The 27,327-nt window shown below is 45.9% G+C and overlaps 1 protein-coding gene across 1 annotated transcript in view; it reads left to right on the top strand.

The window, feature by feature from the left end:
* Window positions 1–26,035, top strand: part of TOP3B (DNA topoisomerase III beta) — a 32,026-nt gene extending 5,991 nt beyond the window's left edge. Inside the window, exons 4-18 of the mRNA XM_070950934.1 lie at window positions 251–357; window positions 1,114–1,188; window positions 2,858–3,054; window positions 4,241–4,397; window positions 5,317–5,430; window positions 6,759–6,849; window positions 8,619–8,773; window positions 11,225–11,330; window positions 11,980–12,126; window positions 12,860–13,033; window positions 13,539–13,667; window positions 15,150–15,299; window positions 20,698–20,798; window positions 22,168–22,369; window positions 25,516–26,035. Of these exons, the coding sequence (XP_070807035.1) occupies window positions 251–357; window positions 1,114–1,188; window positions 2,858–3,054; window positions 4,241–4,397; window positions 5,317–5,430; window positions 6,759–6,849; window positions 8,619–8,773; window positions 11,225–11,330; window positions 11,980–12,126; window positions 12,860–13,033; window positions 13,539–13,667; window positions 15,150–15,299; window positions 20,698–20,798; window positions 22,168–22,369; window positions 25,516–26,000 (2,390 nt within the window). The 3' untranslated portion in view covers window positions 26,001–26,035. The remainder of the gene's footprint in view (window positions 1–250; window positions 358–1,113; window positions 1,189–2,857; window positions 3,055–4,240; window positions 4,398–5,316; window positions 5,431–6,758; window positions 6,850–8,618; window positions 8,774–11,224; window positions 11,331–11,979; window positions 12,127–12,859; window positions 13,034–13,538; window positions 13,668–15,149; window positions 15,300–20,697; window positions 20,799–22,167; window positions 22,370–25,515) is intronic.
* Window positions 26,036–27,327: the final 1,292 nt, after the last annotated feature.

The raw sequence follows: 27,327 nt of genomic DNA, 5'->3' as shown, positions 1-27,327 counted from the left end.
GTCCTCGACTTACGACCAAATTGAGCCCAAAATTTATGTTGCAAAGTGAAACATTTCTTAAGTAATTTTGCCCCCTTTTACGACTTTTCTTGCCACAGTTGTTGCTTCTTGTCCTGCCTTCAGGTGCTTTGGAGAAGAGCTTGACTCCCTCCTCTTTGTGCCAGCCTCTGAAATAAATATTATTCTAATTCTTTACAAAGATGTTGTTGTTGGTGATGATGATGATGATGATGTTATCTGCCCTTTTTAGGAAAATACAACAACTGGGATAAAGTTGATCCCGCTGAACTTTTTAGTAAAGCGCCAACCGAAAAGAAAGAAGCCAACCCAAAACTAAACATGGTGAAATTCTTACAGGTAATGAACTCTTTGGAATTTGCTTAGAAATTTAACTATTTATTGACCTGATTGTGAGAGCCAGGTTGATCTTTTAGGACCGGTCCACACGAACAAGCAAAGCCCCATCCATGGGATGCACACGAAGCTAGTTCCCCTCCGGTCTGTGGAAAAACCTTTCTCTACGGAACCGCTCCCTGGTTCCCAAACGGCCGGAGGCCACTGACTTAGGGTCAGGGGTGGGTTCCTGGGGGTTCGGGCGATCCTCTAGCCAAAGATCTCCGGTGTTTGGCGAACCCCCAAATGCTACCCCTGGCTGGCCACGCCCACACCCACCACGCCCCTCCCAGGAGTCCCCACATGGCCTGTTCATCATTCCAGGTAAGTGTACGGGCTGCGCAGAGGGACTGGGAGGGCAAAAAATGGGTCTACTGGAGGTTCCAGAAGTCCGGAAACGGGCCTGTTTCTAGCCTCCGGACCACAGGTGAAGCAGTTTTCGCCCTCCTAGAGGCTCAAGGAAAGCCCCTGGAGCCTGGGGAGGGCGAAAAATGTCCCTCGCCTGCCGTGATTCAGGCAGTCGACTAGGCCACATCCATCCAGCAACGGGGCAGCAAACCCGTTGCTAAAGATCTGAAGTCCACCTCTGCTTAGGGTCCATGCCATTCAGCCGTCCAAATTGGTGGAAATGCTCAAAAATGGGATCTCAAGAGTTTTGGCACGCAACCAAACCATTGAACAGTGAATTAAATGTATCTTTCCTTTGATTTTTTTTTTCAGGTGGAAGGGAGAGGTTGTGATTACGTTGTTCTGTGGCTGGATTGCGACAAGGAAGGTGAAAATATATGCTTTGAGGTACATGTCTCAGGACCAAACTGTAACATTTCCCTTCGTTTAACCAGGTTGCCCCAAAGTGCTTTTTTTCAGGACTTTCTTGTTTTTTCTTTTGAAGACGTTTCGCTTCTCATCCAAGAAGCTTCTTCAGCTCTGATGGGATGATGGGGAATGGAAGGATTGATATTCCTTGCAGACAGCTGGTCCTTTGCATCCTTTCAGAGGGTCTCTGAAGCCACTTGGAGGTTTTATCTGTGTCCTCAGGGTCACCTGAGTAGTGCAAAGGGTTCCTGTAGTCTGCCATTTTTTCCTCTGGAAATCCATTCCTACTCCCACACCATTCAAAGGGTGTCCATCCCAAATTGTACAGCTATGAGGACACAGATAAATCTCCAAGTCAGAGCTGTCAAACTCCCAGCCCGCGAGCCGGATGCATCACCACTGGCCATGTCCACGGTTTAATGAAGGGGGGAAAAGTCCCGATATGTCACGTCACTCTGCTGTGACGACGTGAGTTTGATACCCCTGTACCAAGTGCTTCAACGACCCGCTAAAAAAACTGCAAATGACCAGCTGTCTGCAAGGAATATACAGTAGTGGCCAAAATTGTGGAAACCTTTTGGGAAAAGTGCATTTTCTAAAACGAGCTAATAACACCCCTTTTTTTTTGGGAGTAGTACCATAAAATTATAAATCAATGGAAAGATAATTTAATCAAGAACGTAATGCAATAACTTTTATGAAGGATTTCCTATTAGATTTCCTATTTGGAGAACCGGCAAATCGGACCACCGTCTGGCCCTTTCCCCCGGCCATTTTTACGGCCATTTCTCCAGCCAAAATTGGCCTGAAAACAGCCCAAGTAATGGCCTGAAAACAGCCCCCCCAAACAGGCCATTTTTTCGGACTGTTTTCAGGCTGATTTTGGGCCTTTCTCAGTGATTTTTTGGGTGAAAAATGGCCCCGAAAAATGGCCTGAAAACAGCCCAACAAATGCCCACAGAACAGACTGTTTTTTGGGCCATTTTCCGGGCTGTTTTCAGGCCGTTTTCTGGCCAAAATCAGCTCAAAAAAATGACATGAAAACAGCCCAAAAAATGGTGTGAAAACAGCCCAAAAAGGCCTGAAAATGGCTCAAAAAACAGCCTGAAAACAACCCGAAAAATGCCCACAAAACAGGCTGTTTTACAGGCTGTGCAGAATCAGGCTGTTTTTCCCGCCAAAATCAGCACGAAAATCAGCCTGAAAACAGCCCAAAAAATACCCAAAAAACAGCTTACCCAGCTTCTCTTCCTCTTGCAGCCAACTTTCCCAGTCTAGCTTGACGCAGTTTCTCTCTCTCTCTCCTACACAAACACACACACACACACACACACACACGTATGCACACACACATACAAAAGGTTGGATCTTTCTTTCCTCCCGCCTCCCCACCGGAGACCCCTGGATTCCCTCCCCAACCATGCCTGCCCCATACAGGTACCACACACACAAGTAACATAGAGTTGGCCATGCCCACTCAGTCACATGACCGTCCCAGCCAAGCCCACCCAGCAGAGAACCAGTTGTTAAAAAATTTGGAACCCACCACTGAAGAAACACCTCACTTAGCAACAGAAATGTTAGGCTCGTTTGTGGTCGTAAGACGAGGACTCTCCGCACCCCACACATTTGGCTTCCTTGGTTCTAGGTGCTGGATGCGACCCTCCCCGTCATGAATAAACCCCGTGGAGGCGAGAAGACGATCTACAGAGCCAAATTCAGCTCCATCACTGACACGGATATCTGCAACGCCATGAACCAGTTGGGGGAACCCAACCACAATGAAGCTCTGTCGGTGGACGCCCGGCAAGAGTTAGACCTGCGGATTGGCTGTGCGTTTACAAGGTGTGTAAACCAGATTTCCTATCTTGGCTTCTTATTTTTCCTGGGCCTTTCATGGACCACTAGTTTTGGCCATTCCATGCACCTCATAAACAGAGGGATAGAATCAAGATCACCTGAAGTGTTAAGTACCACTTTATAAGGTCTTGGTAAGGCCACACTTGGAATGCTGCATCCAGTTTTGGTCGCCATGATATTAAAAAGTTTATTCGGCGGAACGACTTGCCTCCAGAAGTTGTGAATGCTCCAACACTAGAAGTTTTTAAGAAGAGATTGGACAACAATTTTGTCTGAAGTGGTGTAGGGTTTCCTGCCTAGGCAGGGGGTTGGACTAGAAGACCTCCAAGGTCCCTTCCAACTCTGTTATTCTATTCTATTCTATTCTATTCTATTCTATTCTATTCTATTCTATTCTATTCTATTCTATTCTATTCTATTCCATTCCATTTTCTATTCTATTCTATTCTATTCTATTCTATTCTATTCTATTCTATTCTATTCTTCCAAATCTGTTATACCGTTAGTACAGTTAAACCTCTACGTGTCCCTCCAACAAGAGAACTCAAATACCAAAAATGTCCTCAGCACAGCTGAAATGCAACATGCAGATCATGTTGAGGACAAGATTTTAGCCTCCAGAATAACAGAGTTGGAAGGGACCTTGGAGGTCTTCTAGTCCAACCCCCTGCTTAGGCAGGAAACCCTACCCCACTTCATACAAAGGGTTATCCAACATCTTAAACACTTCACTAGAGCCTTGGTGGCGCAGCAGACTAAAGTGCTATTAAGTAGCACCAGCTGCCTGCAATTACTGCAAGTTCAAATCTCACCAGGCTCAAGGTTGACTTCCATCCTTTCGAGGTAGGTAAAATGAGGACCCGGATTGTGGGGGCAATAAGCTGACTTTGTATAAAAAAGAACACCGCTTAGGGGGCCCCCCGAAAGCCCTACTAAGCAGGTATATACAAAAGTATGAAGGCTATTGCTTGACGCATTGTAAGCCGCCCTGAGTCTCCGGAGAAGGGCGGCATATAAATCGAACCAATAAATAAAATAAATAAATAAATAAACTTCATGTGATCTTGATTCTGTCCCTCTGTTAATGCAATTTAAAACTGCGTTGGCTTTTTTTGGCAGCTGTCGCACGCTGTTCCTTATTTCCTCTTATGTTCTCTATTCATTCCTACAGGTTTCAGACAAAATATTTCCAGGGAAAATATGGCAATTTAGACAGTTCGCTGATCTCCTTTGGGCCTTGCCAGACGCCCACCCTGGGGTTCTGCGTGGAGCGCCACGATAAAATCCAGTCGTTCAAACCCGAAACCTACTGGGTGTTGCAAGCCAAGGTAATCTGCTCCTGATTCTTCCGGCCTCCAGTTGTTTAGGAATCTTTAATTCCCACCTCAAAAATCATACAGTTAGTCCTTGATTTACAACAGTTTGTTTAGTGGCCATTCAAAGTTACGACGGCAATGAAAAAAAGTGACTTGGGACTTTTTTTCACACTTAACGACAATTGCAGCCTCCTCATGTTATCAAAATTCAGACTCTTGGCAACTGACTCATATTTATGTCCCGGGGTCCTGTGATTCCCTTTTGCGACCGTCAAGGCAATGGGGAAGCCAGGTTCATTTAACAACCATGTTATTAGCTTAACAAATGTGATGATTCACTTAACAACGTGCAAGCAAGGTCGTAAAATAGGGAAAAAAATTCACCTCACAAATGTTTCACTTAAGAACAGAAATGTTGGGCCGTTCAAAGTTACAACGGGCACTGAAAAAAATGACTTATGGCCGTTTTTCACACTTAACGACGATTGCCGCCTCCTCATGGGATCAAAATTCAAACGCTTAGCCACTGACTCATATTTACGACGGTTGCAGTGTCCCGGCCTCACGTGATCCTTTTTTTGCAACCTTCTGACAAGCAAAGTCAATGGGGAAGCCAGATTTCACTTAACAACCGTGTTACTAACTTAACAACTGCAGTGACTCACTTAACAACGGTGGCAAGAAAGTTGGTAAAATGGGGCGAAACTCACTTCCCAAATGTTTCACTTAAGACAAAAGAAATTTTGGGCTGAATTGTGGTCGTAAGTCGAGGACCATCTGTATTTAGCTCAAAACTTTCAGAATATATATAAATCTAATAAAACAAAACATAAAACAAAACAATGAGGTCTGAAAAGACCATCGTGGTAAATCCTGATGGAAGAACTTGAGAGGCGGCATTTTGTTTTTCTAAAAGTTTTCTTCTTATCAGGTTACTCCCGAAAAAGACAGTTGTTTGACTCTAGAGTGGGACAGAGTCAGGATCTTTGACCGAGAAATTGCTCAGATGTTTTTGAACCTAACGAAAATGGCGAAGGAAGCCAAGGTAAGACCAAGTTAGTGTCGTCTGCAAAAGTAGTCTGCAAAATTTAATCTACCTTGTGGTTTACATTGGATCAGTGGTGGGTTCCGCCCGGTTCGGCCCAGTTCGGCCGAGCCGGTAGCGGTGACGATATGACGTCACCGAACCGGTTCTCTTTGTTCAGAAGCTGGGCCCTCCCCCCCCGCGTTATTCTTACCTTTTATTTGGCCCCGCCCCCAATCTATTTGCTGCCTCCGAGTCCCAGCTGATTGGCTAGAAGGAAAAAAAACTGTTTAAACTCTTGCCCTGGGGCTTCAAAGGGCCGCCCTACAGCTGATCAGTGGTAAAAGAAAACAAATGAGTAGACTGGTGCCTGCAAAAATAAATAGGTAGACCAGTGCCTCCAAAAACGAATGAGTAGATCAGTGCCTCCAAAAACGAATGAGTAGACCGGTGCCTCCAAAAACAAATGAGTAGACCGGTGCCTCCAAAAACAAATGAGTAGACCGGTGCCTCCAAAAACAAATGAGTAGACCAGTGCCTCCAAAAACGAATGAGTAGACCAGTGCCTCCAAAAACGAATGAGTAGACCAGTGCCTCCAAAAACAAATGAGTAGACCAGTGCCTCCAAAAACAAATGGATAGACCGGTACAGCTCTGCAAGCAGTTAAAAGCCTGGTAGACCAGTACCTCTGCAAAATCCTAAAGAATTGTCACATGACCATCAAACCACGCCCACAAAATAAGCCACGCCCACAGAACCAGTAGTAAAAAAATTTAGAACCCACCCCTGCATTGGATGCTTTTAAAGAATTGCATCTAAATAGATCTGAGGAAGTCCTCGACTTACAACAGTTCATTTAGTGACCGTTCGAAGTTACGACGGCACTGGAAAAAAGTGGCTGATGACTGTTTTTCACACTTAACGACCGTTGCAGCAGCTCCATGGTCACGTGATCAAAATTTAGACGCTTGACGAATGATTCATATTTATGACGGTCGCACTGCCCCGGGGTTACGTCCGTGTTCCCCTTTTACGACCTTCTGACAAGCAACGTCAATGGGGAAGTCAGATTCACTTAACAACTTAACACCTCCAGGGATTCACTTAAGAACGGTAGGAGAAAAGGTCATAAAAAAGGGACAAAATTCACTTAACAACAGTCTAGCTTAGCCACAGAGGTTTTGGACTCTGTGGTCGTAAGTCCAGGACTCCCCGGATAGCGATGCGTAGTTTGCTATCCTTCCTCTTGCTCTTGTAAATTAGAGAGAATGAAATTTAAATGAGTTTTTCCTAGAAACCTTTGATTTATCCGGATAAAATGGTTAAGGAACATCCCGTTTTTTTGCAGGTCGAGTCTGTGAGTAAAAAGGAGAAAGTGAAACAACGACCTCTGGCTCTTAACACGGTGGAAATGTTGCGGGTTGCCAGCGCTGCGTTGGGTAAATACGGCAGGATTCCTTCCTTTTAAAAAATAATAGCAGTGGCGCTTACACTTATATACCGCTTCACAGCCCTCTCTAAGCGGTTTACAGAGCCAGCCTCTTGCCCCCAACAATCGGGGTCCTCATTTTATGGTACCGACCTTGGAAGGATGGAAGGCTGAGTCAACCTTGAGCCGGTCAGGATCGAACTCCTGGCAGTGAGCAGAATTAGCCTACAATACTGAATTCTAACCGCTGCACCAGGAAGGAAGGAAGGGGGAAGGAAAGGAAAGGAAAGGAAAGGAAAGGAAAGGAAAGGAAAGGAAAGGAAAGGAAAGGAAAGGAAAGGAAAGGAAAGGAAAGGAAAGGAAAGGAAGCAAAATAGAAGGGAATGGAAGGGAAGGGAAGGGAAGGGAAGGGAAGGGAAGGGAAGGAAACAAAAATAGGGAAGGAAAGGAAAGGAAAGGAAAGGAAAGGAAAGGAAAGGAAAGGAAAGGAAAGGAAGCAAAATAGGAGGGAAGGAAAGGAAAGGAAAGGAAAGGAAAGGAAAGGAAAGGAAAGGAAAGGAAAGGAAAGGAAAGGAAAGGAAAGGAAAGGAAAGGAAGCAAAATAGGAGGGAAGGGAAGGGAAGGGAAGGGAAGGGAAGGGAAGGGAAGGGAAGGGAAGGGAAAGGAAGGAAACAAAAATAGGGAAGGGAAGGAAAGGAAAGGAAAGGAAAGGAAAGGATAGGAAAGGAAAGGAAAGGAAGCAAAATAGGAGGGAAGGGAAGGAAAGGAAAGGAAAGGAAAGGAAAGGAAAGGAAAGGAAGCAAAATAGGAGGGAAGGAAAGGAAAGGAAAGGAAAGGAAAGGAAAGGAAAGGAAAGGAAAGGAAAGGAAAGGAAAGGAAAGGAAGCAAAATAGGAGGGAAGGGAAGGGAAGGGAAGGGAAGGGAAGGGAAGGGAAAGGAAGGAAACAAAAATAGGGAAGGGAAGGAAAGGAAAGGAAAGGAAAGGAAAGGATAGGAAAGGAAAGGAAAGGAAGCAAAATAGGAGGGAAGGGAAGGAAAGGAAAGGAAAGGAAAGGAAAGGAAAGGAAAGGAAGCAAAATAGGAGGGAAGGAAAGGAAAGGAAAGGAAAGGAAAGGAAAGGAAAGGAAAGGAAAGGAAAGGAAAGGAAGCAAAATAGGAGGGAAGGAAAGGAAAGGAAAGGAAAGGAAAGGAAAGGAAAGGAAAGGAAAGGAAAGGAAAGGAAAGGAAGCAAAATAGGGAAGGGAAGGAAAGGAAAAGAGGAAAGGGGAAAGAAAGGAAAGGAAAGGAAATTACAATAGCACTTAGATGTATATACAGTACCGCTTCACAGTGCTTTACAGCCCTCTCTAAGCGGTTTACAAAGTCAGCCTATTGCCCTTAACAATCTGGGTCCTCATTTTACTGACCTCGGAAGGATGGAAGGCTGAGTCAACCCTGAACCTGGTGAGATTTGAACTTGCAATAATTGCAGGCAGCTGGCAGCTAAGTGTTACTTTAACAGCACTTTAGTCCGCTGTGCCACCAAGGCTCCCCCCCCCCACTTCTTTGTTGTGGCAACCCCTCAAATATTGAAAAACTGCTATCATGTCATCCCCTACTCCTTCTTTTCTCCAGATTGGCCATACCCAATTCCTTCAACCGTGCTTGTATGTTTTAGTCCCTTAAGCATCTTAGTTGCTCTTCTCTGAACTCCTTCCAAAGTCTCAACATCTTTTGCGCGATGCGGTGACTATTCATTTTCAACCTATTTTTTTTTCCCCAAACTGTTTTTATCTGTAGGAATGGGACCGCAGCATACGATGCAGATAGCTGAACGTCTTTATACCCAGGGCTACATTAGCTACCCTCGAACAGAAACAACTCATTATCCTGAAAATTTCGATTTGAAAGGCCCTTTGCGACAACAAGCTAATAATGCTTTCTGGGCTGAAACCGTAAGTGACTGTCAATTCATCTCGTTGCCAAAAGACACTTCGAAATCAAGGCAGACCTAAATTTCACAGGGAATCCTTGACGTGCGACCGTTTGTTCAGTGTCCGTTTGCAATTCCGACAGACTTATCTAGGGCAGGGGTCAGCAACCTGCGGCTCTGGAGCCGCATGTGGCTCTTTCACCCCTCTGCTGCGGCTCCCTGTCGCTCAAAATATCACTCACAGCCGCCAATGTGCGACACTTGCCGGCACTTGAGCTTTTCAACCCCCGGTTTTACCCAACCATGGATAAATCCAGGAAAAGAAAAGTTTCAGAAGAAAACAGAATGTTTAATTCAAGTACATAGGCTAGTTTTGTGGCTGCTCAAGAAATAGTCAGGCACGGGAAGGGTTTTGTGACTCCCGGTGTTTTCTTTTCTGTGGGAAACGGGTCCAAATGGCTCTTTGAGTGTTTAAGATTGCAGACCCCTGAACTAGGGGGTACATGTGTTGTGGCCCGCCAGTAGCCAGCGGCAGTTATCAGCTGCCTCCAGAGCTAAACAGTAGTGAGGCAGAGAAACAGCTGGAGCCTGTTCCCAGTTGTGCACATGCTCAGAGCTGCCAGTAGAAAAGAACAGCTAAGAAATCGGGGTCGACGTGGGAGTAAAGCCACAGGTGGACGATGAATGGCCCCTTCCATAGGAAATAAAAGAGGAGCAAAAAGGGAGTGGGTGTTGTGGCTCCGACCCCCGAGGCCGACTTATCAGAGGAAGAAGGCTCCGAACATGAAGGAGAGGAGTTGGCCAGGCCTCCCTCTCCAGGACCCTCCTCTCTGGCAATGCCTCAGGTGTCTCCCGTAGGAGAAGAGATTGGCCAGGAGCCAGATATCTCCTCACAGTCGGACAGTGAAGGAGATAAGTCTTGGCTGGAGACACGCCAGCGTCGGAGAGACAAGCGCACGCAACAGAAAAGGAGGTGTGCCAGAGATTACTGGACCACACCCCACAGGGGATATAAGGGGGTGAGGTGGCCATTCAGACTCTGTGACGGACAAAACTAACTACTATCGAGTCACATTGCATCTTTGGAAACAACATTATCTGCCTTGGATTTAATTACGGACTGGACTTGACAATTCTTGAACTGTGTGTATCTTGTTTATGAGTAAAGTTCTTGGCAAGCAGCTACTGGGATGCTGCCAATCCTCTTATCGAAAGAATTGGTTGTCTGCCAGTTTATTTAACCCCCGGCTGTCTGTTTGTGTGCGTGTGTGAGACGGGGACAGAACAGTGGGCTTTTGCAGGAAACAATTTGTTCGTTCGTTCCTTTGGTTCAGGAGTGTAAAGATCTGTCTGTGACTCTCAGAGACTCTGTGCCAAGTCTTTCCTTGCACAGCACTGCCTTTGGAAAATATTTACATGGCAGCTTTCCAAGCCAGATAAGGTCTGTGGTCATAAATACACCTTTGAAAGACTGTTTGCCAGGCCTCTGCTGAAAGTGAATGAGAGGAATTCACATTCGTTTCATAAAAGGGGTTTTGTCTGAACCAGGATTCTGCTTTACACTTTTTGGGGGAAGCCTAAGTCAGAACTATATGTAATCCACATTCAAAGTTCTGATTTTTACCCCTCTGTGGTCACATGTTGGCTCAAATTTAAGCTGTCTGCAGTGTCCACATAGTCCTGGCAAAACCTTTTTTATTTTCACGGCTGTGAATTATTGTCATTCCCAGTCCAAAAGGCTTCACAAACAGTCTTTCAGGGGAATGTTTATAAACACCCACCTTATCTCCCTTGGAATGCTGCCAGAGAACTAATTGCCAAATGCAGGGCAAGGCCAAACTTAGCACAGAGTCAAATAGAACTTTTCAAAGCTTGAACTGACCAGATGAATTAATTGCTTCCTGCAAAAGCTCACGTCCCGGTCGCTCCTCTTTTATGTCTTATGGGAGGGGCCAATCATCTCCAAGTCTTACTCCCAAGTCGACCCTGTTTTCTTAATTGTTCTTGTCTTCTGGCAGCTCTGCACATGCGCACACTGGGAACAGGCTCATGCTGTTCTTCTGCCTCACTGATGTCAGACTCCGGAAGCTCCGGAGGCAGCACATAACTATCAGATGGCCTTGGCCCCCTCTCTGCCTCTGATGCAGAGCCCTCATCCAAGCTTTCCCCAGCCCCCAGGATTGGCCCAAGTTCCTCCCCAACCTCACTGTCCAACTCTGCTGCCAGCTCCACTGGCCCCTGGCGGGCCACAACACCGTGATTCTTTTCACAACCATGACAAGAAAGATGGTAAAACGGGGCAGAACTCACTTAACAACTGTCTTGTTTAACAACAGAAATTTTGGGCTCAGTTGTTGTTCGTAAGGCGTTGATTACCTGTAGCTAACTTTAGTCTGCTCCAATCAATCTTTGGTTCAGCCAGAGGTGGCCAGCCCTTGGCTCATGCATGCTCTGTCGGTGGTTTTCTCCCAAGGTCAAAACATTATTGGTGGAAGGCATCAACAGGCCACGGAAAGGCCACGATGCTGGAGATCACCCTCCCATCACCCCAATGAGAGCGGCCTCTGAAGCAGAATTAGGTGAGCGATTATTCATGTTTGCAAAACTTGTTCCGACCCAGCTTCCCAAACACGACAAGCCCTCTGACGTGAACTCAAAAGAGTCCTTTAATTAGAAATCCCCGGCAAAAAAATTTTCTCTCGCAAACTAACGAGTCTGTCCGGCAGCGAGATGAATAGTTGTCTGCCACATCTATTCATCTCCGCCCCCTGCCTTTTATCCCCAGAGCTAGGGTGGGACTTTGCTAGCAGCAGTGGTTCTTCCGTCCCGAGGACCAGCCCATAGATTTCCACTGTTCTCCTCTCCTCTGCCTTCTAAGTATCTGCGCATCAGGCACTGGACCCAGCTGTTCCTCCTCTTCCTTATCGGCCACCTCCAGACCTGGGGGCTGTTGACTCTCCATCTGAGAGCTGACGGATGGCCCAGGCTCTGTCTCTCTCTCTCTCTCTGCCAGCTCCATTCCCTCTTCCCCCTCGGAGCTCTCAGGTTGCCTTGATGCTGGCCTTGAGTCCCACGCCATCTCCTCCTCTGAGTTGGCTGCTGGAGGGGCCGTCAGCCGACAGGCCACAATAAAAACATTCCAGAAACATTACAAACTGTCTTGGACGGACAGGTCATCCATTTAGCAACTGGTCAAAGTTATAAAGCAGCATCCTTGTGTATTTCCAGGGGGTGATGGATGGAGGCTCTACGAATACATTACAAGACACTTTATCGCCACTATCAGTGCTGACTGCAAATACCTTCAAACTACTATTGCGTGCAGCGTTGCCTCGGAACGTTTCACCTGCATAGGAAAGACAGTTCTTTCGCCAGGTAGGAAAGAGGTTAAGACACGGTCTTGGGACAGATTTTTTTTTCTTGTTGTACTTTTGCTTCTCTTTCTTTCTTTCTTTCTTTCTTTCTTTCTTTCTTTCTTTCTTTCTTTCTTTCCTTTCCTTTCCTTTCCTTTCCTTTCCTTTCCTTTCCTTTCCTGTCAGTATGTCTCTTTCTTTCTTTCTCTCCCTCTCTTTTCCTTTCCTTTCCTTTCCTTTCCTTTCCTTTCCTTTCCTTTCCTTTCCTTTCCTTTCCTTTCCTTTCCTTTCCTTTCTTCCTTTCCTGTCTGTACGTCTCTTTCTTTCTCTCTCTCTTTCCTTTCCTTTCTTCCTTTCCTGTCTGTATGTCTTTCTTTCTCTCTCTCCTTTCCTTCCCTTCCCTTTCCTTTCCTCCTTTCCTTTCTTTTTCTCCTTCCCTTTTTATTTTTTTGTTTTTTTCTTTTCATTTCCTTCCTTCCTTTATAAACCTTGTAATACAAAAATTATGAAAAGCATTACTAAGCTCTTTTTAAAAAATAGCTAAGATTCGTTCAGAATCACCACTTGCTTTTTTAAAATAAATCTTCCTTCCTTCCAACCTTCCTTCCTTCCTCCCTCCCTCCCTTGTTCTTTATAAACCTTTGAATATAAAAATTATGAAAAATATTACTTAGCTCTTTTTAAAAAATTAGCTAAGATTAGTGCAGAATCACCACTTGCTTTTTTTTTTCTTTTTTTAAAAAAATCCCTTACAGGGTTTACTGAAGTTATGCCTTGGCAAAGCATCCCGTTGGAAGAGAGCCTCCCCAGCTGTGATCGAGGAGACCTCTTCCCTGTGAGCGAAGTGAAGCTCCTGGAGAAGCAGACCTGCCCGCCCGATTATTTGACGGAAGCTGAACTCATCACGTTGATGGAAAAACATGGGATAGGTAGGAAATGGTCCTTTTTGGTGGCATGCTTAGCATAAGTTGGTGGTGGAAAGGATCTTTCTTCAGACGATGGTCATCTCACGTTTCTTCCAAGGTTTAGGAAGTATGAGGAGGTGGCGATGGTAAGGTTGACCTCCTTAGTTCTACGTTGCTTCTCTTCTTGATTAGTTTCCATCTGTTGCTTCTTGTCCTGCCCTCAGGTGCTTTGGAGAATAGCTTGACTCCCTCTTCTTTGTGGCAGCCCCTGAGATATTTAAAGACTGCTATCATGTCTCCCCTAGTCCTTCTTTTCATCAAACTAGACATACCCAGTTCCTGCAACCGTCCTTCATATGTTTTAGCCTCCAGTCCCCTCTGTTGCTGTTCTCTGCACTCTTTCTAGAGTGTCCACATCTTTTTTAACATTGTGGCGACCAAAACTGGATGCAGTATTCCAATGTGGCCTTACCAAGGCATTATAAAGTGGTATCAATACTTCATGTAATTAATACTGTATTATTGTTAGGAACGGATGCCAGCATTCCAGTCCATATCAACAACATCTGCCAACGCAACTACGTCACTGTGGAAGGCGGCCGCAGACTGAAACCTACCAACCTGGGCATAGTTTTGGTACACGGCTACTACAAAATAGGTAATGTGGCATTTTGCGGTGGGGGAGGACAACGCTAGGGAAATTGAAGGAGTAAATTTGCATCTTGTAGCCAGGTTATTTGAAGGACCCCCTCTTAACTCACATGGAGAAGTTCCTCTATTTTTCTTGGCAATTGAAGAGAAGTGGTCAAGTCCCAGAATTCTCCAGCCAGGATGTTTTAAGACGGATGGACTTCAACTTCTAGAATTCCCTAGTCAGCATGCTTTGAGACTGGTAGACTTCAACTCCCAGAATTCTCTAGTCTTCATGTTTTAAGATTGGTGGACTTCAACTCCCAGAATTCCCTAGCCAGCATGCTTTGAGACGTGTGGATGTCAACTCCCAGAATTCCCCATTCCCGAGGCAAGTTAAAAAAAAAAAAAAAGCATAGCAATTGAAGTATTAAAGTGGGCAAGAGACGATGGGTAGATGATTTTTTTCCCCCTTTCTTTATTGTTATTTTGACTTGCTTTTCCTTCTACCCCTCTTTCTTTTAAAGTATAGCAATTAAAATATAAATAATTAAAATAATAATTAAAATATAAAGCAGGCAAGAGATGATGGATGGAAGATTCCTTTTCTCAGTTGCTGTTTTGAATTGTCTTTCCCTGTCTCTCCTTCTCTATTCTTTTTCTTTTTTTCTCTCTTTTTGTATGCAGGTGACTTGATTAGAAGTTAGACAGGAAAGAAAGAAAGATGCTTTTTCATATAGGGTGGTATGATTAAAAGCTAGAATAAGGGATAGAAATAAAGGGAATATTAACGTATTACAATTTTATTTGATAAAATGAAAGTAATAATGAGAAATAGATGGAATAACTGAATAATGATAGACTGTAATCTAATATACTAGATGTGTATTGTTATGGGAATTTCATAAGTTGATTGAATGTAATAATCATGTTTAATCTGATCAGATTTGTTTGTATTGGAATATATGGCACGCATTGAGTTGACATTTTTATAAAAAATAAAAAAATAAAAAAACTTTTTTAAAAAAAGAATTCCCCATTTCTCCCCGGTTGGGAAATTCTGGGGGTGCGCAGTCTACTCTTAAAATTGCTGAGTTTGCAAAACAGAGATCTAAAGAAAGAGCCTGGATAGCTCAACAGACAGAGCTCTGTAATTTAACACCAGCTGTCTGCAATTAAAGTAAGATCGAATCTCGCCAGGCTCAAGGTTGACTCAGCCTTCCATCCTTTCTAAGGTGGGAAAATTGAGGACCCAGTTGTGGGGGCAATAAGCTGACTTTGTATAAATATACAAAAGTATGAAGGCTATTGCTTAACGCACTGTAAGCCGCCCTAAGTCTCCGGAGAAGGATGGCATATAAATCAAATTAAAAATAATTAAAAAATAATAATAAGAGGATTCCATGCATTTTGAACAAATCCTGGCTGTTTCTCCCAGGCTGACTTTTCTTGGACATCCCGTAAACTTTTCATCGATCTCATTTTTTTTGGCCTCTTCCCACATGTTCAGATGCGGAGCTGGTGCTCCCGACCATCCGTAGCGCGGTGGAGAAGCAGCTCAACCTAATTTCTCAAGGGAAAGCCAACTTCCATCAGGTGCTGGAGCACACCTTGGATATCTTCAAAAGGAAGTTCCACTACTTTGTGGATTCCATCGCAGGTAGGCCTCTTCCCCCCCCCCCATCCTAGCTGGGCCATTATCAGGCCCTATGACTAACATGCTTGCCCTGCCAGTTATCTGCTTGATGGAGGTGGCTCCCACCTATTTCCCATCTATCCGCTTGCTTGTACTATCCATCTATACGCTACCTGTATAAATACTGTGGACAGCTTCTTTCTTCTGGAGACTTTGGACCTGGCTCTGTTTGTTATCTAGCACGCTGGCTGTATGAAAAAATGGCAGCTTACAGGAGGACGAACGGAGCCGGTTTCTATCATTGTTTCACTATCGATGGGATGTACCATCTTCCCCATGGCGAGTTGTCCAACCATCGTGAGAGGCTGGTTGGACGATTACCCTCGAATTGGTTGGAACATTGGACTCCTCCACTGCCGTGAGAGGACAGTGGAGACTCTTCCGCTTATGGTCAACCTGCCTTTTTCAGGACAATTTGGACTATCATGGAGCCCTGGGCCATACCTTATCACTACCTCAGAGCTTAGATGTACCGAAGGGCACAGCTTCTTGCATTGCGAGACTCCCCCCTCTCGCAAGCCTGGCCCTCTACGTTATCGAGGGCCTACCTCAATGACGGGTCTTGGGACCCAGAGAGGTGGCATGCGGCGAAGAGGGGGTTGAGGGGTTTTTTATGTAAATTTTTGGAAAAAATTTTAAGGGGTCCCAGGGGGGGGGGGAGGTAAAACTGGAACTAGGGTAGTGGGTTTGGGGGATAACCCACCAAGGGGAAGGTCAGGCCTGGCCACTATATGCGGCGGGGGGGGTGGGAGTTCCGGAGGAAATGGGGGGGGTCGAGCTTGTCCAGATTGTGTTTTTACCATCGGTACTGTGAGGGGGAGGGGTAGATATGGCGGGAGCAGGGGGCCATATCATGTTAAGGGAGCGCGCACCCGCTGTCTCCATGCGGTAGCGTGCTCCGGCCCCCAAGGCTCCACTCGTTCTCCAGGTTGCACAGACCCTCAGGGCCCGGGCCTTCGGCTGATGTTGTGCAATGCCAGGTCCGCAGTAAATAAAGCCCCCCTCATTTGTGATCTTGTTCTGGAGGGGGGAGTGGACCTGGCAGGGCTTACGGAGACCTGGTTGGGCCTGGAGGGAGGGGTCCCTCTGGTAGAAATGTGCCCACCAGGCTTCCACGCATTCCATCAACCGAGGTCTCAGGGGAGGGGCGGGGGAGTAGCGGTTATTATTAGAGAAGGTTTTAGGCCGAGGGAGGCCACTGTTCCTCAGACGGCCGGTTGTGAGACCCTCCTTGTGAAGTGGAGTCACGGGGTTCAGATGGGTTTGCTGATCACGTACCTGGCTCCCTGCCACGTGGCAGCAGCCCTGCCCGAGCTACTCAACGTTATCGCCGCGGTGGCGGTTGATACCCCCAGACTTATGGTCATGGGGGATTTCAACCTGCCGTCCGTGGGTGAGACGTCTGAGGTGGCTCGGGAGTTCATGGCTTCCATGACGGCTATGGATCTGACCCAGCTAATTCATGGCCCTACGCACATGGGGGGAAACACACTGGACTTGATTTTTGTCTCTGGACAGTGGCTGAGTGATCTCGAGATAGGGGACATAGCCATCGAGCCCTTGTCATGGTCGGATCACTCTCTCCTTCGCCTTGATCTTCGAACCGCTGCTCCCCGCCGCAGGGAGGCGGAACCGATAAGATGGTACCGCCCCAGGCGCCTGATGGAACCTGATAGGTTCCAGACGGAGCTTGGGCCAATGCCTGAGGTCCTGGCTCACGCCTCGACTGGAGACTTAGTGGCCGCCTGGGATAGGGCGGCCGCTGGAGCTCTGGATCGAGTCGTGCCTTTGCGGCCTCTGACCCGGCGCCGATCTCACCTGGCTCCTTGGTTTACCGAGGAGCTGAGGGAGATGAAGCGCCGGAAAAGACGCCTAGAGAGTAGTTGGAGGGCCAGTCGCACTGAATCTGACCGGACACTGGTAAGATCTCATATTAAGAATTACCTAGTGGCGATAAAAGCAGCAAAACGTACTCATCTTGCTGCTCTTATTGCGTCATCAGATAACCGCCCGGCCGCCCTGTTTAGGGTGACCCGCTCCCTGCTCCACCAGGAAGCGAGGGAGGACCCCTTGGAGGGAAGAGCCGAGGACTTTGTTCAGTATCTGTATGACAAAATCACTCAGATTCGGGAAGATCTGGACTCCGACTGGGTAGATCCAGTGGGGGTGACGGAGGCAGGTCCTGAGAATGTTATCTGGGATGAGTTTGACTCTGTGACCCCTGAGGACGTGGACAGGATTCTGGGTAGACTGAATGCGACCACATGTTTGTTGGACCCGTGCCCCTCCTGGTTAGTGCTGGCTTCCCGGGAGGTGACGCGAGGCTGGCTCCAGGGGATTATAAATGCTTCATTGAGTGAGGGTGTCTTTCCCGCCGCCTTGAAAGAGGCGGTGGTGAGACCTCTCCTCAAGAAGCCTTCCCTGGATCCGGCAATATTGGCTAATTATCGTCCAGTCTCCAACCTTCGCTTTGTTGCGAAGGTTGTCGAGAGTGTGGTGGCACGACAGTTTCCCCGGTACCTGGATGAAACGACGTATCTAGATCCGTTCCAGTCGGGCTTCAGGCCTGGGTACAGCACGGAAACGGCATTGGTCGCGTTGGTGGATGATCTCTGGAGGGCTCGGGACAGAGGTTGTTCCTCTGTCCTGGTCCTATTAGATCTCTCAGCGGCTTTTGATACCATCGACCATGGTATCATGCTGCACCGGTTGGAAGGGTTGGGGGTGGGAGGCACCGTACTGCGGTGGTTCTCCTCCTTTCTCTCTGACCGGTCGCAGTCTGTGTTGACAGGGGGGCAGAGGTCGACCCCGAGGCCCCTTATATGTGGGGTGCCACAAGGATCGGTCCTCTCGCCCCTTTTGTTCAACATTTATGTGAAGCCGCTGGGCGAGATCATCCGTGGTTTCGGGGTGGAGTACCATCAGTACGCTGACGACACCCAGCTGTACATCTCCACCCCAGACCACCCCAACGATGCCCTTGAAGTAATGTCCCGGTGCCTGGAGGCCGTACGGATCTGGATGGGGAGAAACAGGCTCAGACTCAACCCATCCAAGACCGAGTGGCTGTGGTTTCCGACGTCCCGATATAGTCAGCTGGTGCCATCGCTGACTATTGGGGGCGAAGCATTGGCCCCCACGGAGAGGGCTCGCAACTTGGGTGTCCTCCTGGATTCACGGCTGTCTTTAGAAGAGCATTTGACGGCCGTGACCGGGAGGATTTTTCATCAGGTTCGCCTGATCCGCCAGTTGCGTCCCTTTCTGGATCGGGACTCGTTACGCACGGTCACTCATGCCCTCGTCACCTCCCGTCTGGACTACTGTAACGCTCTCTACATGGGGCTCCCCTTGAGGAGCACTCGGAGGCTCCAACTGGCGCAGAGTGCAGCTGCGCGGGTGGTGATGGGAGCGACGTGGCGCTCCCATGTAACGCCCCTCCTGCGCGAGCTGCACTGGCTCCCGGTGGTCTTCCGAGTGCGCTTCAAGGTTTTGGTTATCACCTTTAGAGTGCTCCATGGCTTAGGACCTGGTTATCTACGGGACCGCCTGCTACCACCAATAGCCTCCCACCGACCAGTACGCTCCCATAGAGAGGGGCTCCTCCGGGTGCCGTCGGCCAAACAATGTCGACTGGCGGCCCCCAGGGGGAGAGCCTTCTCTGTGGGGGCACCTACTATCTGGAACGAGCTCCCCCCCGAGATACGGAGGATTCCGGATCTGCGTACCTTCCGTCGCACGCTTAAGACGTTCCTATTCCAGCAAGCCGGCCTGACCTAAACTTCTCCGCTTTTAAATGGGAATTTTAAATTTGGTTTTAAATTATTGGGGTTTTAAATATGGTTCAGCCAAATTTATTTAATTTGTTTTATCTCTATTTTAAATTTTGTATTTCCATGTTTTATTTTTATGGCTGTTCACCGCCCTGAGTCCTTCGGGAGTAGGGCGGTATATAAATTTAATAAATAATAATAAAAAATAATAATAACAACTCCTCCCCTGGCTGGCGTTTATTTAGAATGTGCAGTCGTTAAAATGTGCAGGGGAGACAGGATAGCAGTGTTCCAATATCTCAGGGGCTGCCCCAAAGAAGAGGGAGTCAAGCTATTCTCCAAAGCACCTGAGGGCAGGACAAGAAGCAATGGGTGGAAACTCATCAAGGAGAGAAGCAACTTAGAACTAAGGAGAAATTTCCTGACAGTTAGGACAATTAATCGATGGAACAACTTGCCTCCAGAAGTTGTGAATGCTCCAACACTGGAAGTTTTTAAGAAGATGTTGGATAACCATTTGTCTGAAGTGGTGTAGGGTTTCCTGCCTGGGCAGGGGGTTGGACTAGAAGACCTCCAAGGTCCCTTCCAACTCTGTAATTCCTAGTCTAGTCTAGTCTAAAAGAAAAATAACATGTATGAGTCAGGGGTTTATACTGCTGGATACCTAAGAATCTTATTCTTTCCTCCCCCCTTCTTTTCTTTGTTTTGCCTTTTTGGTTGGTTGCTTTTTATTTAATAAAAATAGAGATTTATTTATTTTTTTAAAGAAGAATTTACAGTCATGACATGGTAGTTTTGGGGAGAAATATTCCTCCATTGAATCGTAACTTTGCTTCTTAGGAATTGTCAAACTATTCAGTGGTTTATTTCTGGTTCTGAATACGAAAGAGTTATTATTACAGGGTTCTACAGATAGATCTAGAGTGGATAAAATATAAATGTATAACAGCTGTAGATCAGAACCCTCTTTCTTTCTGTCTGTCTGTCTTTCTTTCTTTCCCTTCTTCCTCTCTCTCTCTCTCTTTTCATTCTGTCTTTCTGTCTCTCTCTGTTTCTTTTTTCCTTCCTTCCTTCTTTCTTTTCCCGCCTTCCTTCCTTCCTTCCTTCCTCTCTTTCTCTTTCCTTTCTGTCTGTCTGTCTGTCCTTCTTCCATTTCTTTCATTTCCTTCCCTTCCTCTTGCTCTTCCCTTTCCCCTCCCAACCTCCGTCTTCCTTCCTTCCTTTTTTTTCCATTTCTTTTCTATTTATTTCTCACTTTTTCCTTAATCTTTCTTTCTTTCTTTCTTTCTTTCTCTTTCTTTCTTTCTTTCTTTCTTTCTTTCTTTCTTTCTTTCTTTCTTTCTTTCTTTCTTTCTCCCATTCCTTTCATTTCCTTCCCTTCCTCTTCCCCTTCCTTCCTTCCTTCCATTTCTTTTCTATTTATTTGTCACTTTTTCCTTACTTTTTCTCTAAATATGTATTGTTTTTACTTGGCAAAAAAACACCCTTCTTTAATACCCTTTTTTTTTTTTTTTAGAACAGACAGGGTGATAGAGGTCTGAGCTTTCAAAATTACTGACCTTTTTGTCCCACTTGCCCTCCCTTCCCTCCAGGTATGGATGAGTTAATGGAAGTGTCTTTTTCACCTCTGGCTGCCACAGGAAAGCCCCTCTCCCGATGCGGCAAATGTCATCGTTTTATGAAATACATCCAGGTAAAGAAAATCTGGAATTTAAGCCGACTTTAAAGGAAAAGAACTGTGATGTGATTTATTTATGGGCAGCTTTGTCAGTGTATAAGAATTCATGAATTGGAATAGACATGGCAACAGGCCAGCCAATGGGGACTGTTTGGTGCAGGGGTGAAATGCTACCGGTTCAGACCGGTTCTCCTGAACCGGTAGTAAAAAATGCTACAGGTTTGGGCGAACCGGTATTTCCAATGATCAGCTGGGTGATGAGCAGCCGTGACGTGTGATTTATATCAGCTAAAATCGTCGGATTTCCTGCTTTCTAGCTAATCTAAATTGCGTGGCACAGCGGTCCATCCCCCCCTCGCTGGTCTACTTACCGTTACAGACTCAGAAGGCTTCAAAATGTTCCTATTTTAGCGCTGCACGGATGCGCCTCAGGCACGCAGGCGCATGTGAAGCACGCACTCAGAAGCAGACGCACAAAACCAGTAGCAGAATTCAGAGGATTTCACCGCTGGTTTGGTGACTCGGCCATTTTGGCGCCTGGGCGTGGCTTAGCTTGACTGTTAGGTATGATAGAATTGGTATGTCCTTGCATTATTGCTTCGGTTGTTCTGTGCTTCTGTGATTTCTGGTTCTGGCTTCTGCTGCATGGGTATTGTATACATGCATCATGTTTTATATTACTGTATAGAAAGAAGCTTCTTTTATACATGACTCCTGCTGAATTCGTTACTTGTGTGCTGTTTGGATTGCTGCAAACTCTTAACAAGCTTCCTTTTATTTATTTTTTAAATGTAGTCCAAGTAGTCTTTTGATTTAGAAATGGGTAAAATGATTTAAATAAATTAAATTAAATCAAATCAAATCAAACCGGTCAGTCCTAGAGGAGATCAACCCTGACTGCTCTTTAGAAGGCCAGATCCTAAAGATGAAACTCAAATCCTTTGGCCACCTAATGAGAAGGAAGGACTCCCTGGAGAAGAGCCTAATGCTGGGAACGATGGAGGGCAAAAGAAGAAGGGGACGACAGAGAACGAGGTGGCTGGATGGAGTCACCGAAGCAGTCGGCGTGAGCTTCAATGGACTCCAGAGGATGGTAGAGGACAGGAAGGCCTGGAGGAACGTTGTCCATGGGGTCACGATGGGTTGGACACAACTTCTCAACTAACAACAACAACAACAAAAATGATTTGTTTGTTAAGGTGGAAACTACAATTGTTTTTTATAAAAGACTAAATATCCTTTATGGACTTTTTTTATTTTAACTAAAAATGGAATCAAAATGAAATGGCCATTTCAGGATCTGATGGGAACTGGCTTATCCAGAAACTTATTTTCTTAAAAGTTTTGAACTTTGTCTTTTTGTTTCTTGTTTTTTTTTTTTTAGGCCAAACCAAGCCGTCTCCACTGCTCGCACTGCGACGAGACCTACAGCCTTCCCCAGAACGGGACGATCAAACTGTACAAAGAGTTGCGATGCCCCCTGGATGATTTTGAGCTGGTGCTGTGGTCTTCCGGTTCCAGGGGGAAAAGTTACCCGCTGTGCCCTTATTGTTACAATAACCCTCCTTTTAGGGATATGAAGAAAGGTGAGATTTCGCAGAAGGAAATATAAACTGTATATATACAATACAATACAGTACAATACAATACAGCACAATACAATAATAATACAATACAATAATAATACAATACAATACAATACAATACAATACAATACAATACAATACAATACAATACAATACAATAATAGAGTTGGAAGGGACCTTGGAGGTCTTCTAGTCCAACCCCCTGCTTAGGCAGGAAGCCGTACACCACTTCAGACAAATGGTTATCCAACCTCTTCTTAAAAACTTCCAGTGTTGGGGCATTCACAACTTCTGGAGGCAAGTTGTTCCACTGATTAATTGTTCTAACTGTCTAACTATATATTCTAAATATATGGCCTTGCATTTCTCAACCTTGCCAACTGAAGACGGATGGACTTCCACTCCCAGAATTTTGGGAGTGGAAGTGCACGCACCTTAAAGCTTGGGGAATTCTGGGAGTGGAAGTTTATCCATCTTAAAACATGCGAATTCTGGGAGTTTAAATTACCCGTCTTAAAGTACGCTTGCTGAGGAATTCTGGGAATTGTATCTACCCATCTTAAAAGATAGTGGGGAATTCTGGGAGTTTTAAGTCACTCCTCTTAAAGTATGCTTGCTGGGGAATTCTGGGAATTGTATCTACCCATCTTAAAAGATAGTGGGGAATTCTGGGAGTTTTAAGTCACTCCTCTTAAAGTATGCTTGCTGGGGAATTCTGGGAATTGTGTCTACCCATCTTAAAAGATACTGGGGAATTCTGGGAGTTTTAAGTCACTCCTTAAAGCATGCTGGCTGGGGAATTCTGGGAGTTACGTCTACCATCTTAAAAAATATTTGGGAATTCTGGGAATTTAAGTCACTCCTCTTAAACCATGCTGCCTTGGGGATTCTGGGTGTTGAAGTGACCCGTCTTAAAGTACGCTGGCTGGGGAATTCTGGGAGTTGTGTCTACCCATCTTAAAAGATATTAGGGAATTCTGGGAGTTTAAGTCACCACTCTTAAAGCATGCTGGCTGGGGAATTCTGGGAGTTGAAGTCCACACAACTTAAAGCACGCTGGCTGAGGAATTCTAGGAGTTGAAGTCCATATCTCTTAAAGCATGCTAGGGAATTTTGGGAGTTGAAGCTTACCCGTCTTAAAGCATGCTGGCTGGGGAATTCTGGGAGTTGAAGTCCACCTACCTTCAAGTAGCCAAGGTTAAGAAATAACATTATGCTGGTTGGTACCGATTTCTCTCTGCTTTATTCTAAGCATGCTATGACTGCAGTGCAGCTGATTCTTTCAGCTGGAATCCGTGTAACTATTTTGGGACTCTGAAGATTGCCAGGGATCCGATGTTGACTTGGAATTGGATCTGTCCTTGTTCAAGGCCTAAGTTGGCTCCTGCAGATTTTGGTGCAGCAATGACCAGCAATTCCTGCAATGAATGTTAGGTTCTCTCCCAATTTCCCATCATTGCTGGAAGATATTCAAGGGAAGGAATTTGGCTGATAAGACTTTTACCCTGCAAGCTAAGTAGGCATGATCCATCCCTGAAGATACCATGTTTCCCCCAAAATAAGGCCTTTCTTATATTTTTTTGAACCCTGAAATAAGCGCTTGGCCTTGTTGCCCTGCGCTCAAAAGCCCGATTGGGCTTATTATCAGGGGATGTACCTGTAATAGATAGATAGATAGATAGATAGATAGATAGATAGATAGATAGATAGATAGATAGATAGATAGATGTAAATAGAGATAGATAGATAGATAGATAGATAGATGGATAGATTAGATAGATAGATAGATAGATAGATAGATAGATAGATAGATAGATAGATAGATAGATAGATGTAAATAGAGATAGATAGATAGATGGATGGATGGATGGATGGATGGATGGATGGATGGATGGATGGATGGATAGATAGATAGATAGATGTAAGTAGAGATAGATAGATAGATAGATAGATAGATAGATAGATAGATAGATAGATAGATAGATAGATGTAAATAGAGATAGATGGATGGATGGATGGATGGATGGATGGATAGATAGATAGATAGATAGATAGATAGATAGATAGATAGATAGATAGATAGATGTAAATAGAGATAGATAGATAGATAGATGGATGGATGGATGGATGGATAGATAGATAGATAGATAGATAGATAGATAGATAGATAGATAGATAGATAATCGTGTTTTCCCGAAAATAAGGCCTTTCTTATATTTTTTTGAACCCTGAAATAAGTGCTTGGCCTTGTTGCCCTGCGCTCAAAAGCCCGATTGGGCTTATTATCAGGGGATGACTTATTTTGGGGGAAACAGGGTAGTATTTTCACTTGGGGTAAAAAAGGATCCCGTTATGCCCAAATTTGATTGGCCTGAATCTCCTAGAAAAAAGGAGTAATGCATGACAAACTATAGAAAACGACTGTATAAGTCCTTGACTTATAACCGCTTGTTTAGTGACCGCTCGAAGTTACAGCAGCACTCAAAAAGGTGACTTAGGACAGGTTTTTTTACGCGCGCATTTTTTGTCACATTGGCAAGGAAAGTCAACGGGGGAAGCCAGATTCGCTGAACGACCAAATCGTTCACTTACACCTGCAGTGATTCGCTTTACAACGGTGGCAAGAAAGGTCAATCCGTGGGGCGAAGCTTTACTTAACCACTTAGCAACAGAAAAGTTGGGCTGAACGGTGGCCGTAACTCGAGGACTACCTGTACAGCGAGTCCTCTGCCCAACCTTGCTGTTTGCTAAGTGAGACATCCGTTAAGTGAAGTTTTGCCCCATCGTACGACATTTCTCGCCAACGTTGTTAAGGGGATCGCTGACGTTGTTAACTTAGTAACCCAGTTGTTAAGTGAATCGGGCTTCCCCATTGACTTCGCTCATCAGAAGGCCGCAAAAGGGGATCGATTACATGACCCCAGAATATTACAACTGTCAGAAGTCCATGCCAGTTGCCAAGCATCTGAAGTTTGATCACATGACCATGGGAATGCTGGAAAGGTGGTATCTGTGAAAACCGGTCCTAAGTCACTTCGTTCAGAGCCATTGCAACTTTGAACAGTCACTCCGTGAACTGTCGTAAGTGGAGGACTACCTGTATTTTAAAATCCAGCTTCTTCTCCTTGCTTTCCCCACCAATTCAGGAATGGGTTGCAACGAATGCACCCACCCCAACTGCCAACATTCGCTGAACCTGTTGGGCATCGGCCAGTGCGTCGAGTGTGAAAGTGGGGTGCTGGTGTTGGACCCCATCTCCGGGCCTAAGTGGAAAATGGCCTGCAACAAATGCAACGTGGTGGTGCATTTCTTCGAAAACGCGCACAAGGTGCGGGTGTCGGCCGAGACGTGCGACACCTGCGACGCCGCCCTGGTGGACGTGGATTTTAACAAGGCCAAGTCACCTCTGCCCGGCGGCGAGACCCAGCACACCGGCTGCGTCTTCTGCGACCCCGTCTTCCAAGACCTGGTGGAATTGAAGCACGCGGCCATGAAACACCCCATGCACCGGGGCGGGCAGGGGAAACGGCAAGGGCGAGGAAGAGGCGGCAAGGGCCGGCGGCTCGGGGGAAGGCAGCCCCCTAAGAAGCCGAAAGACAAGATGGCGGCCCTCGCAGCTTATTTTGTATGATCCGCCGTTGCGCAGAAAGCCTTTCGTAATAAAATCCCCCCCCCCCGAAGAAAGCTTCTTTTGGTTGGTTTTATTGTGTGGGAAACCCCCTCCCCAGAAGAATGAAATATTTTGAGAATTTTTTTTTTTTAAAAAAAGAGGCAGAATATATTTCCCTAATGGAGAAACATTTTTTTAGAGGCAGAAAGCAACCCCCACCCACCCCCAAATTTTTCTTAATAGCCCACAGCGGATGCCAGCACTTAAGGAGATAAAAGAGCTTATTGAAAGCAGAAGACAACTATCTAGATGGCTCTATTCATAAGCAAAGCAAATACTGCAGGCAGAAATCCAGTCAAGACGGGATGTTTCAAAACTCCTTGCAGTCAAGTTTGACAGCTGTTCTGACCTAGGCTTCTCCAGCAGCACCAAGCCAAGTCCTCATCCCGATAAACCCCTTTTATTTAATTGTCAGTGAATTCCTCTCCAGCAAAGTCTTTCCTCTCCTACAGTCTTTCAAGATAGTTCACAATTACCGACCCTTATCAGGCTTGGAGAGGGGCCAGGCCGATATCTTTCAGACTCCTGCAATACTTAGCAAGAATGCAGGAAGTGATCTTCACCCAAATGAACTAATTGTCTCCTGCAAACTCCCCTCCCCTTCGCTCCTGTTTATTCCCTATGGGAGGGACCATTCACCGTCCACCTGTGGCTTTACTCCTGAGTTGACCCTTGTTCCTTAGCTGTTCCCTTCTGGCAGCTCTGCGCATGCACACATCGGGAACAGGCTCCAGCTGTTCTTCTACCCGACTCCGAAGGCAGCTGATAACTGTTGGACGGCCCTGGCCCCATCTCTGCCTCCGACGCAGAGCCCTCATCAGAGCCTTCCCCAGACTCCAGGACTGGCCCATGTTCCTCCCCAACCTCCACACTGTCCGAATCTGCTGCCAGATCCACTGGCCACTGGCGGGCCACAACAACAGCTAACAAAAAGCAGAAGGGTAGGATTAGCACAGCAGCCCCTCACCCAAGATCCAGCACAGGACGAAAGCCATTAGCCATCATAGGATCAACCCACTACCATTTAGTGGAAGACACAGAGCTCACTACATTGCACAATCTCCTAAGGGGCATTTCGGACATTGCACAACACCCCCCCCCCAAAAAAACTTATAAAACTCCATATACTCATCAAAACAGCTGGTCAGCTGCCCCAGAATCACAAACCCTCATCAATCCATGTTGTTTTCAGCGTCTATTTTTATGTTTTGCATTAAAGGACACCTCTAGTGTGTGTGTGTTAGAGAAATGTGTTTTATGTTTATTATTATGTTTATTCTCCCGAAGG

The sequence above is a fragment of the Pituophis catenifer genome, unplaced genomic scaffold, assembly GCF_029215685.1.
Source record: "Pituophis catenifer annectens isolate HBS135680 unplaced genomic scaffold, rPitCat1.0.hap2 SCAF_10, whole genome shotgun sequence".
NCBI lineage: Eukaryota > Metazoa > Chordata > Lepidosauria > Squamata > Colubridae > Pituophis > Pituophis catenifer.
The sequence above is the reverse complement of the archived record's forward strand: the minus strand, read 5'-3'. Positions and strand labels throughout refer to the sequence as shown.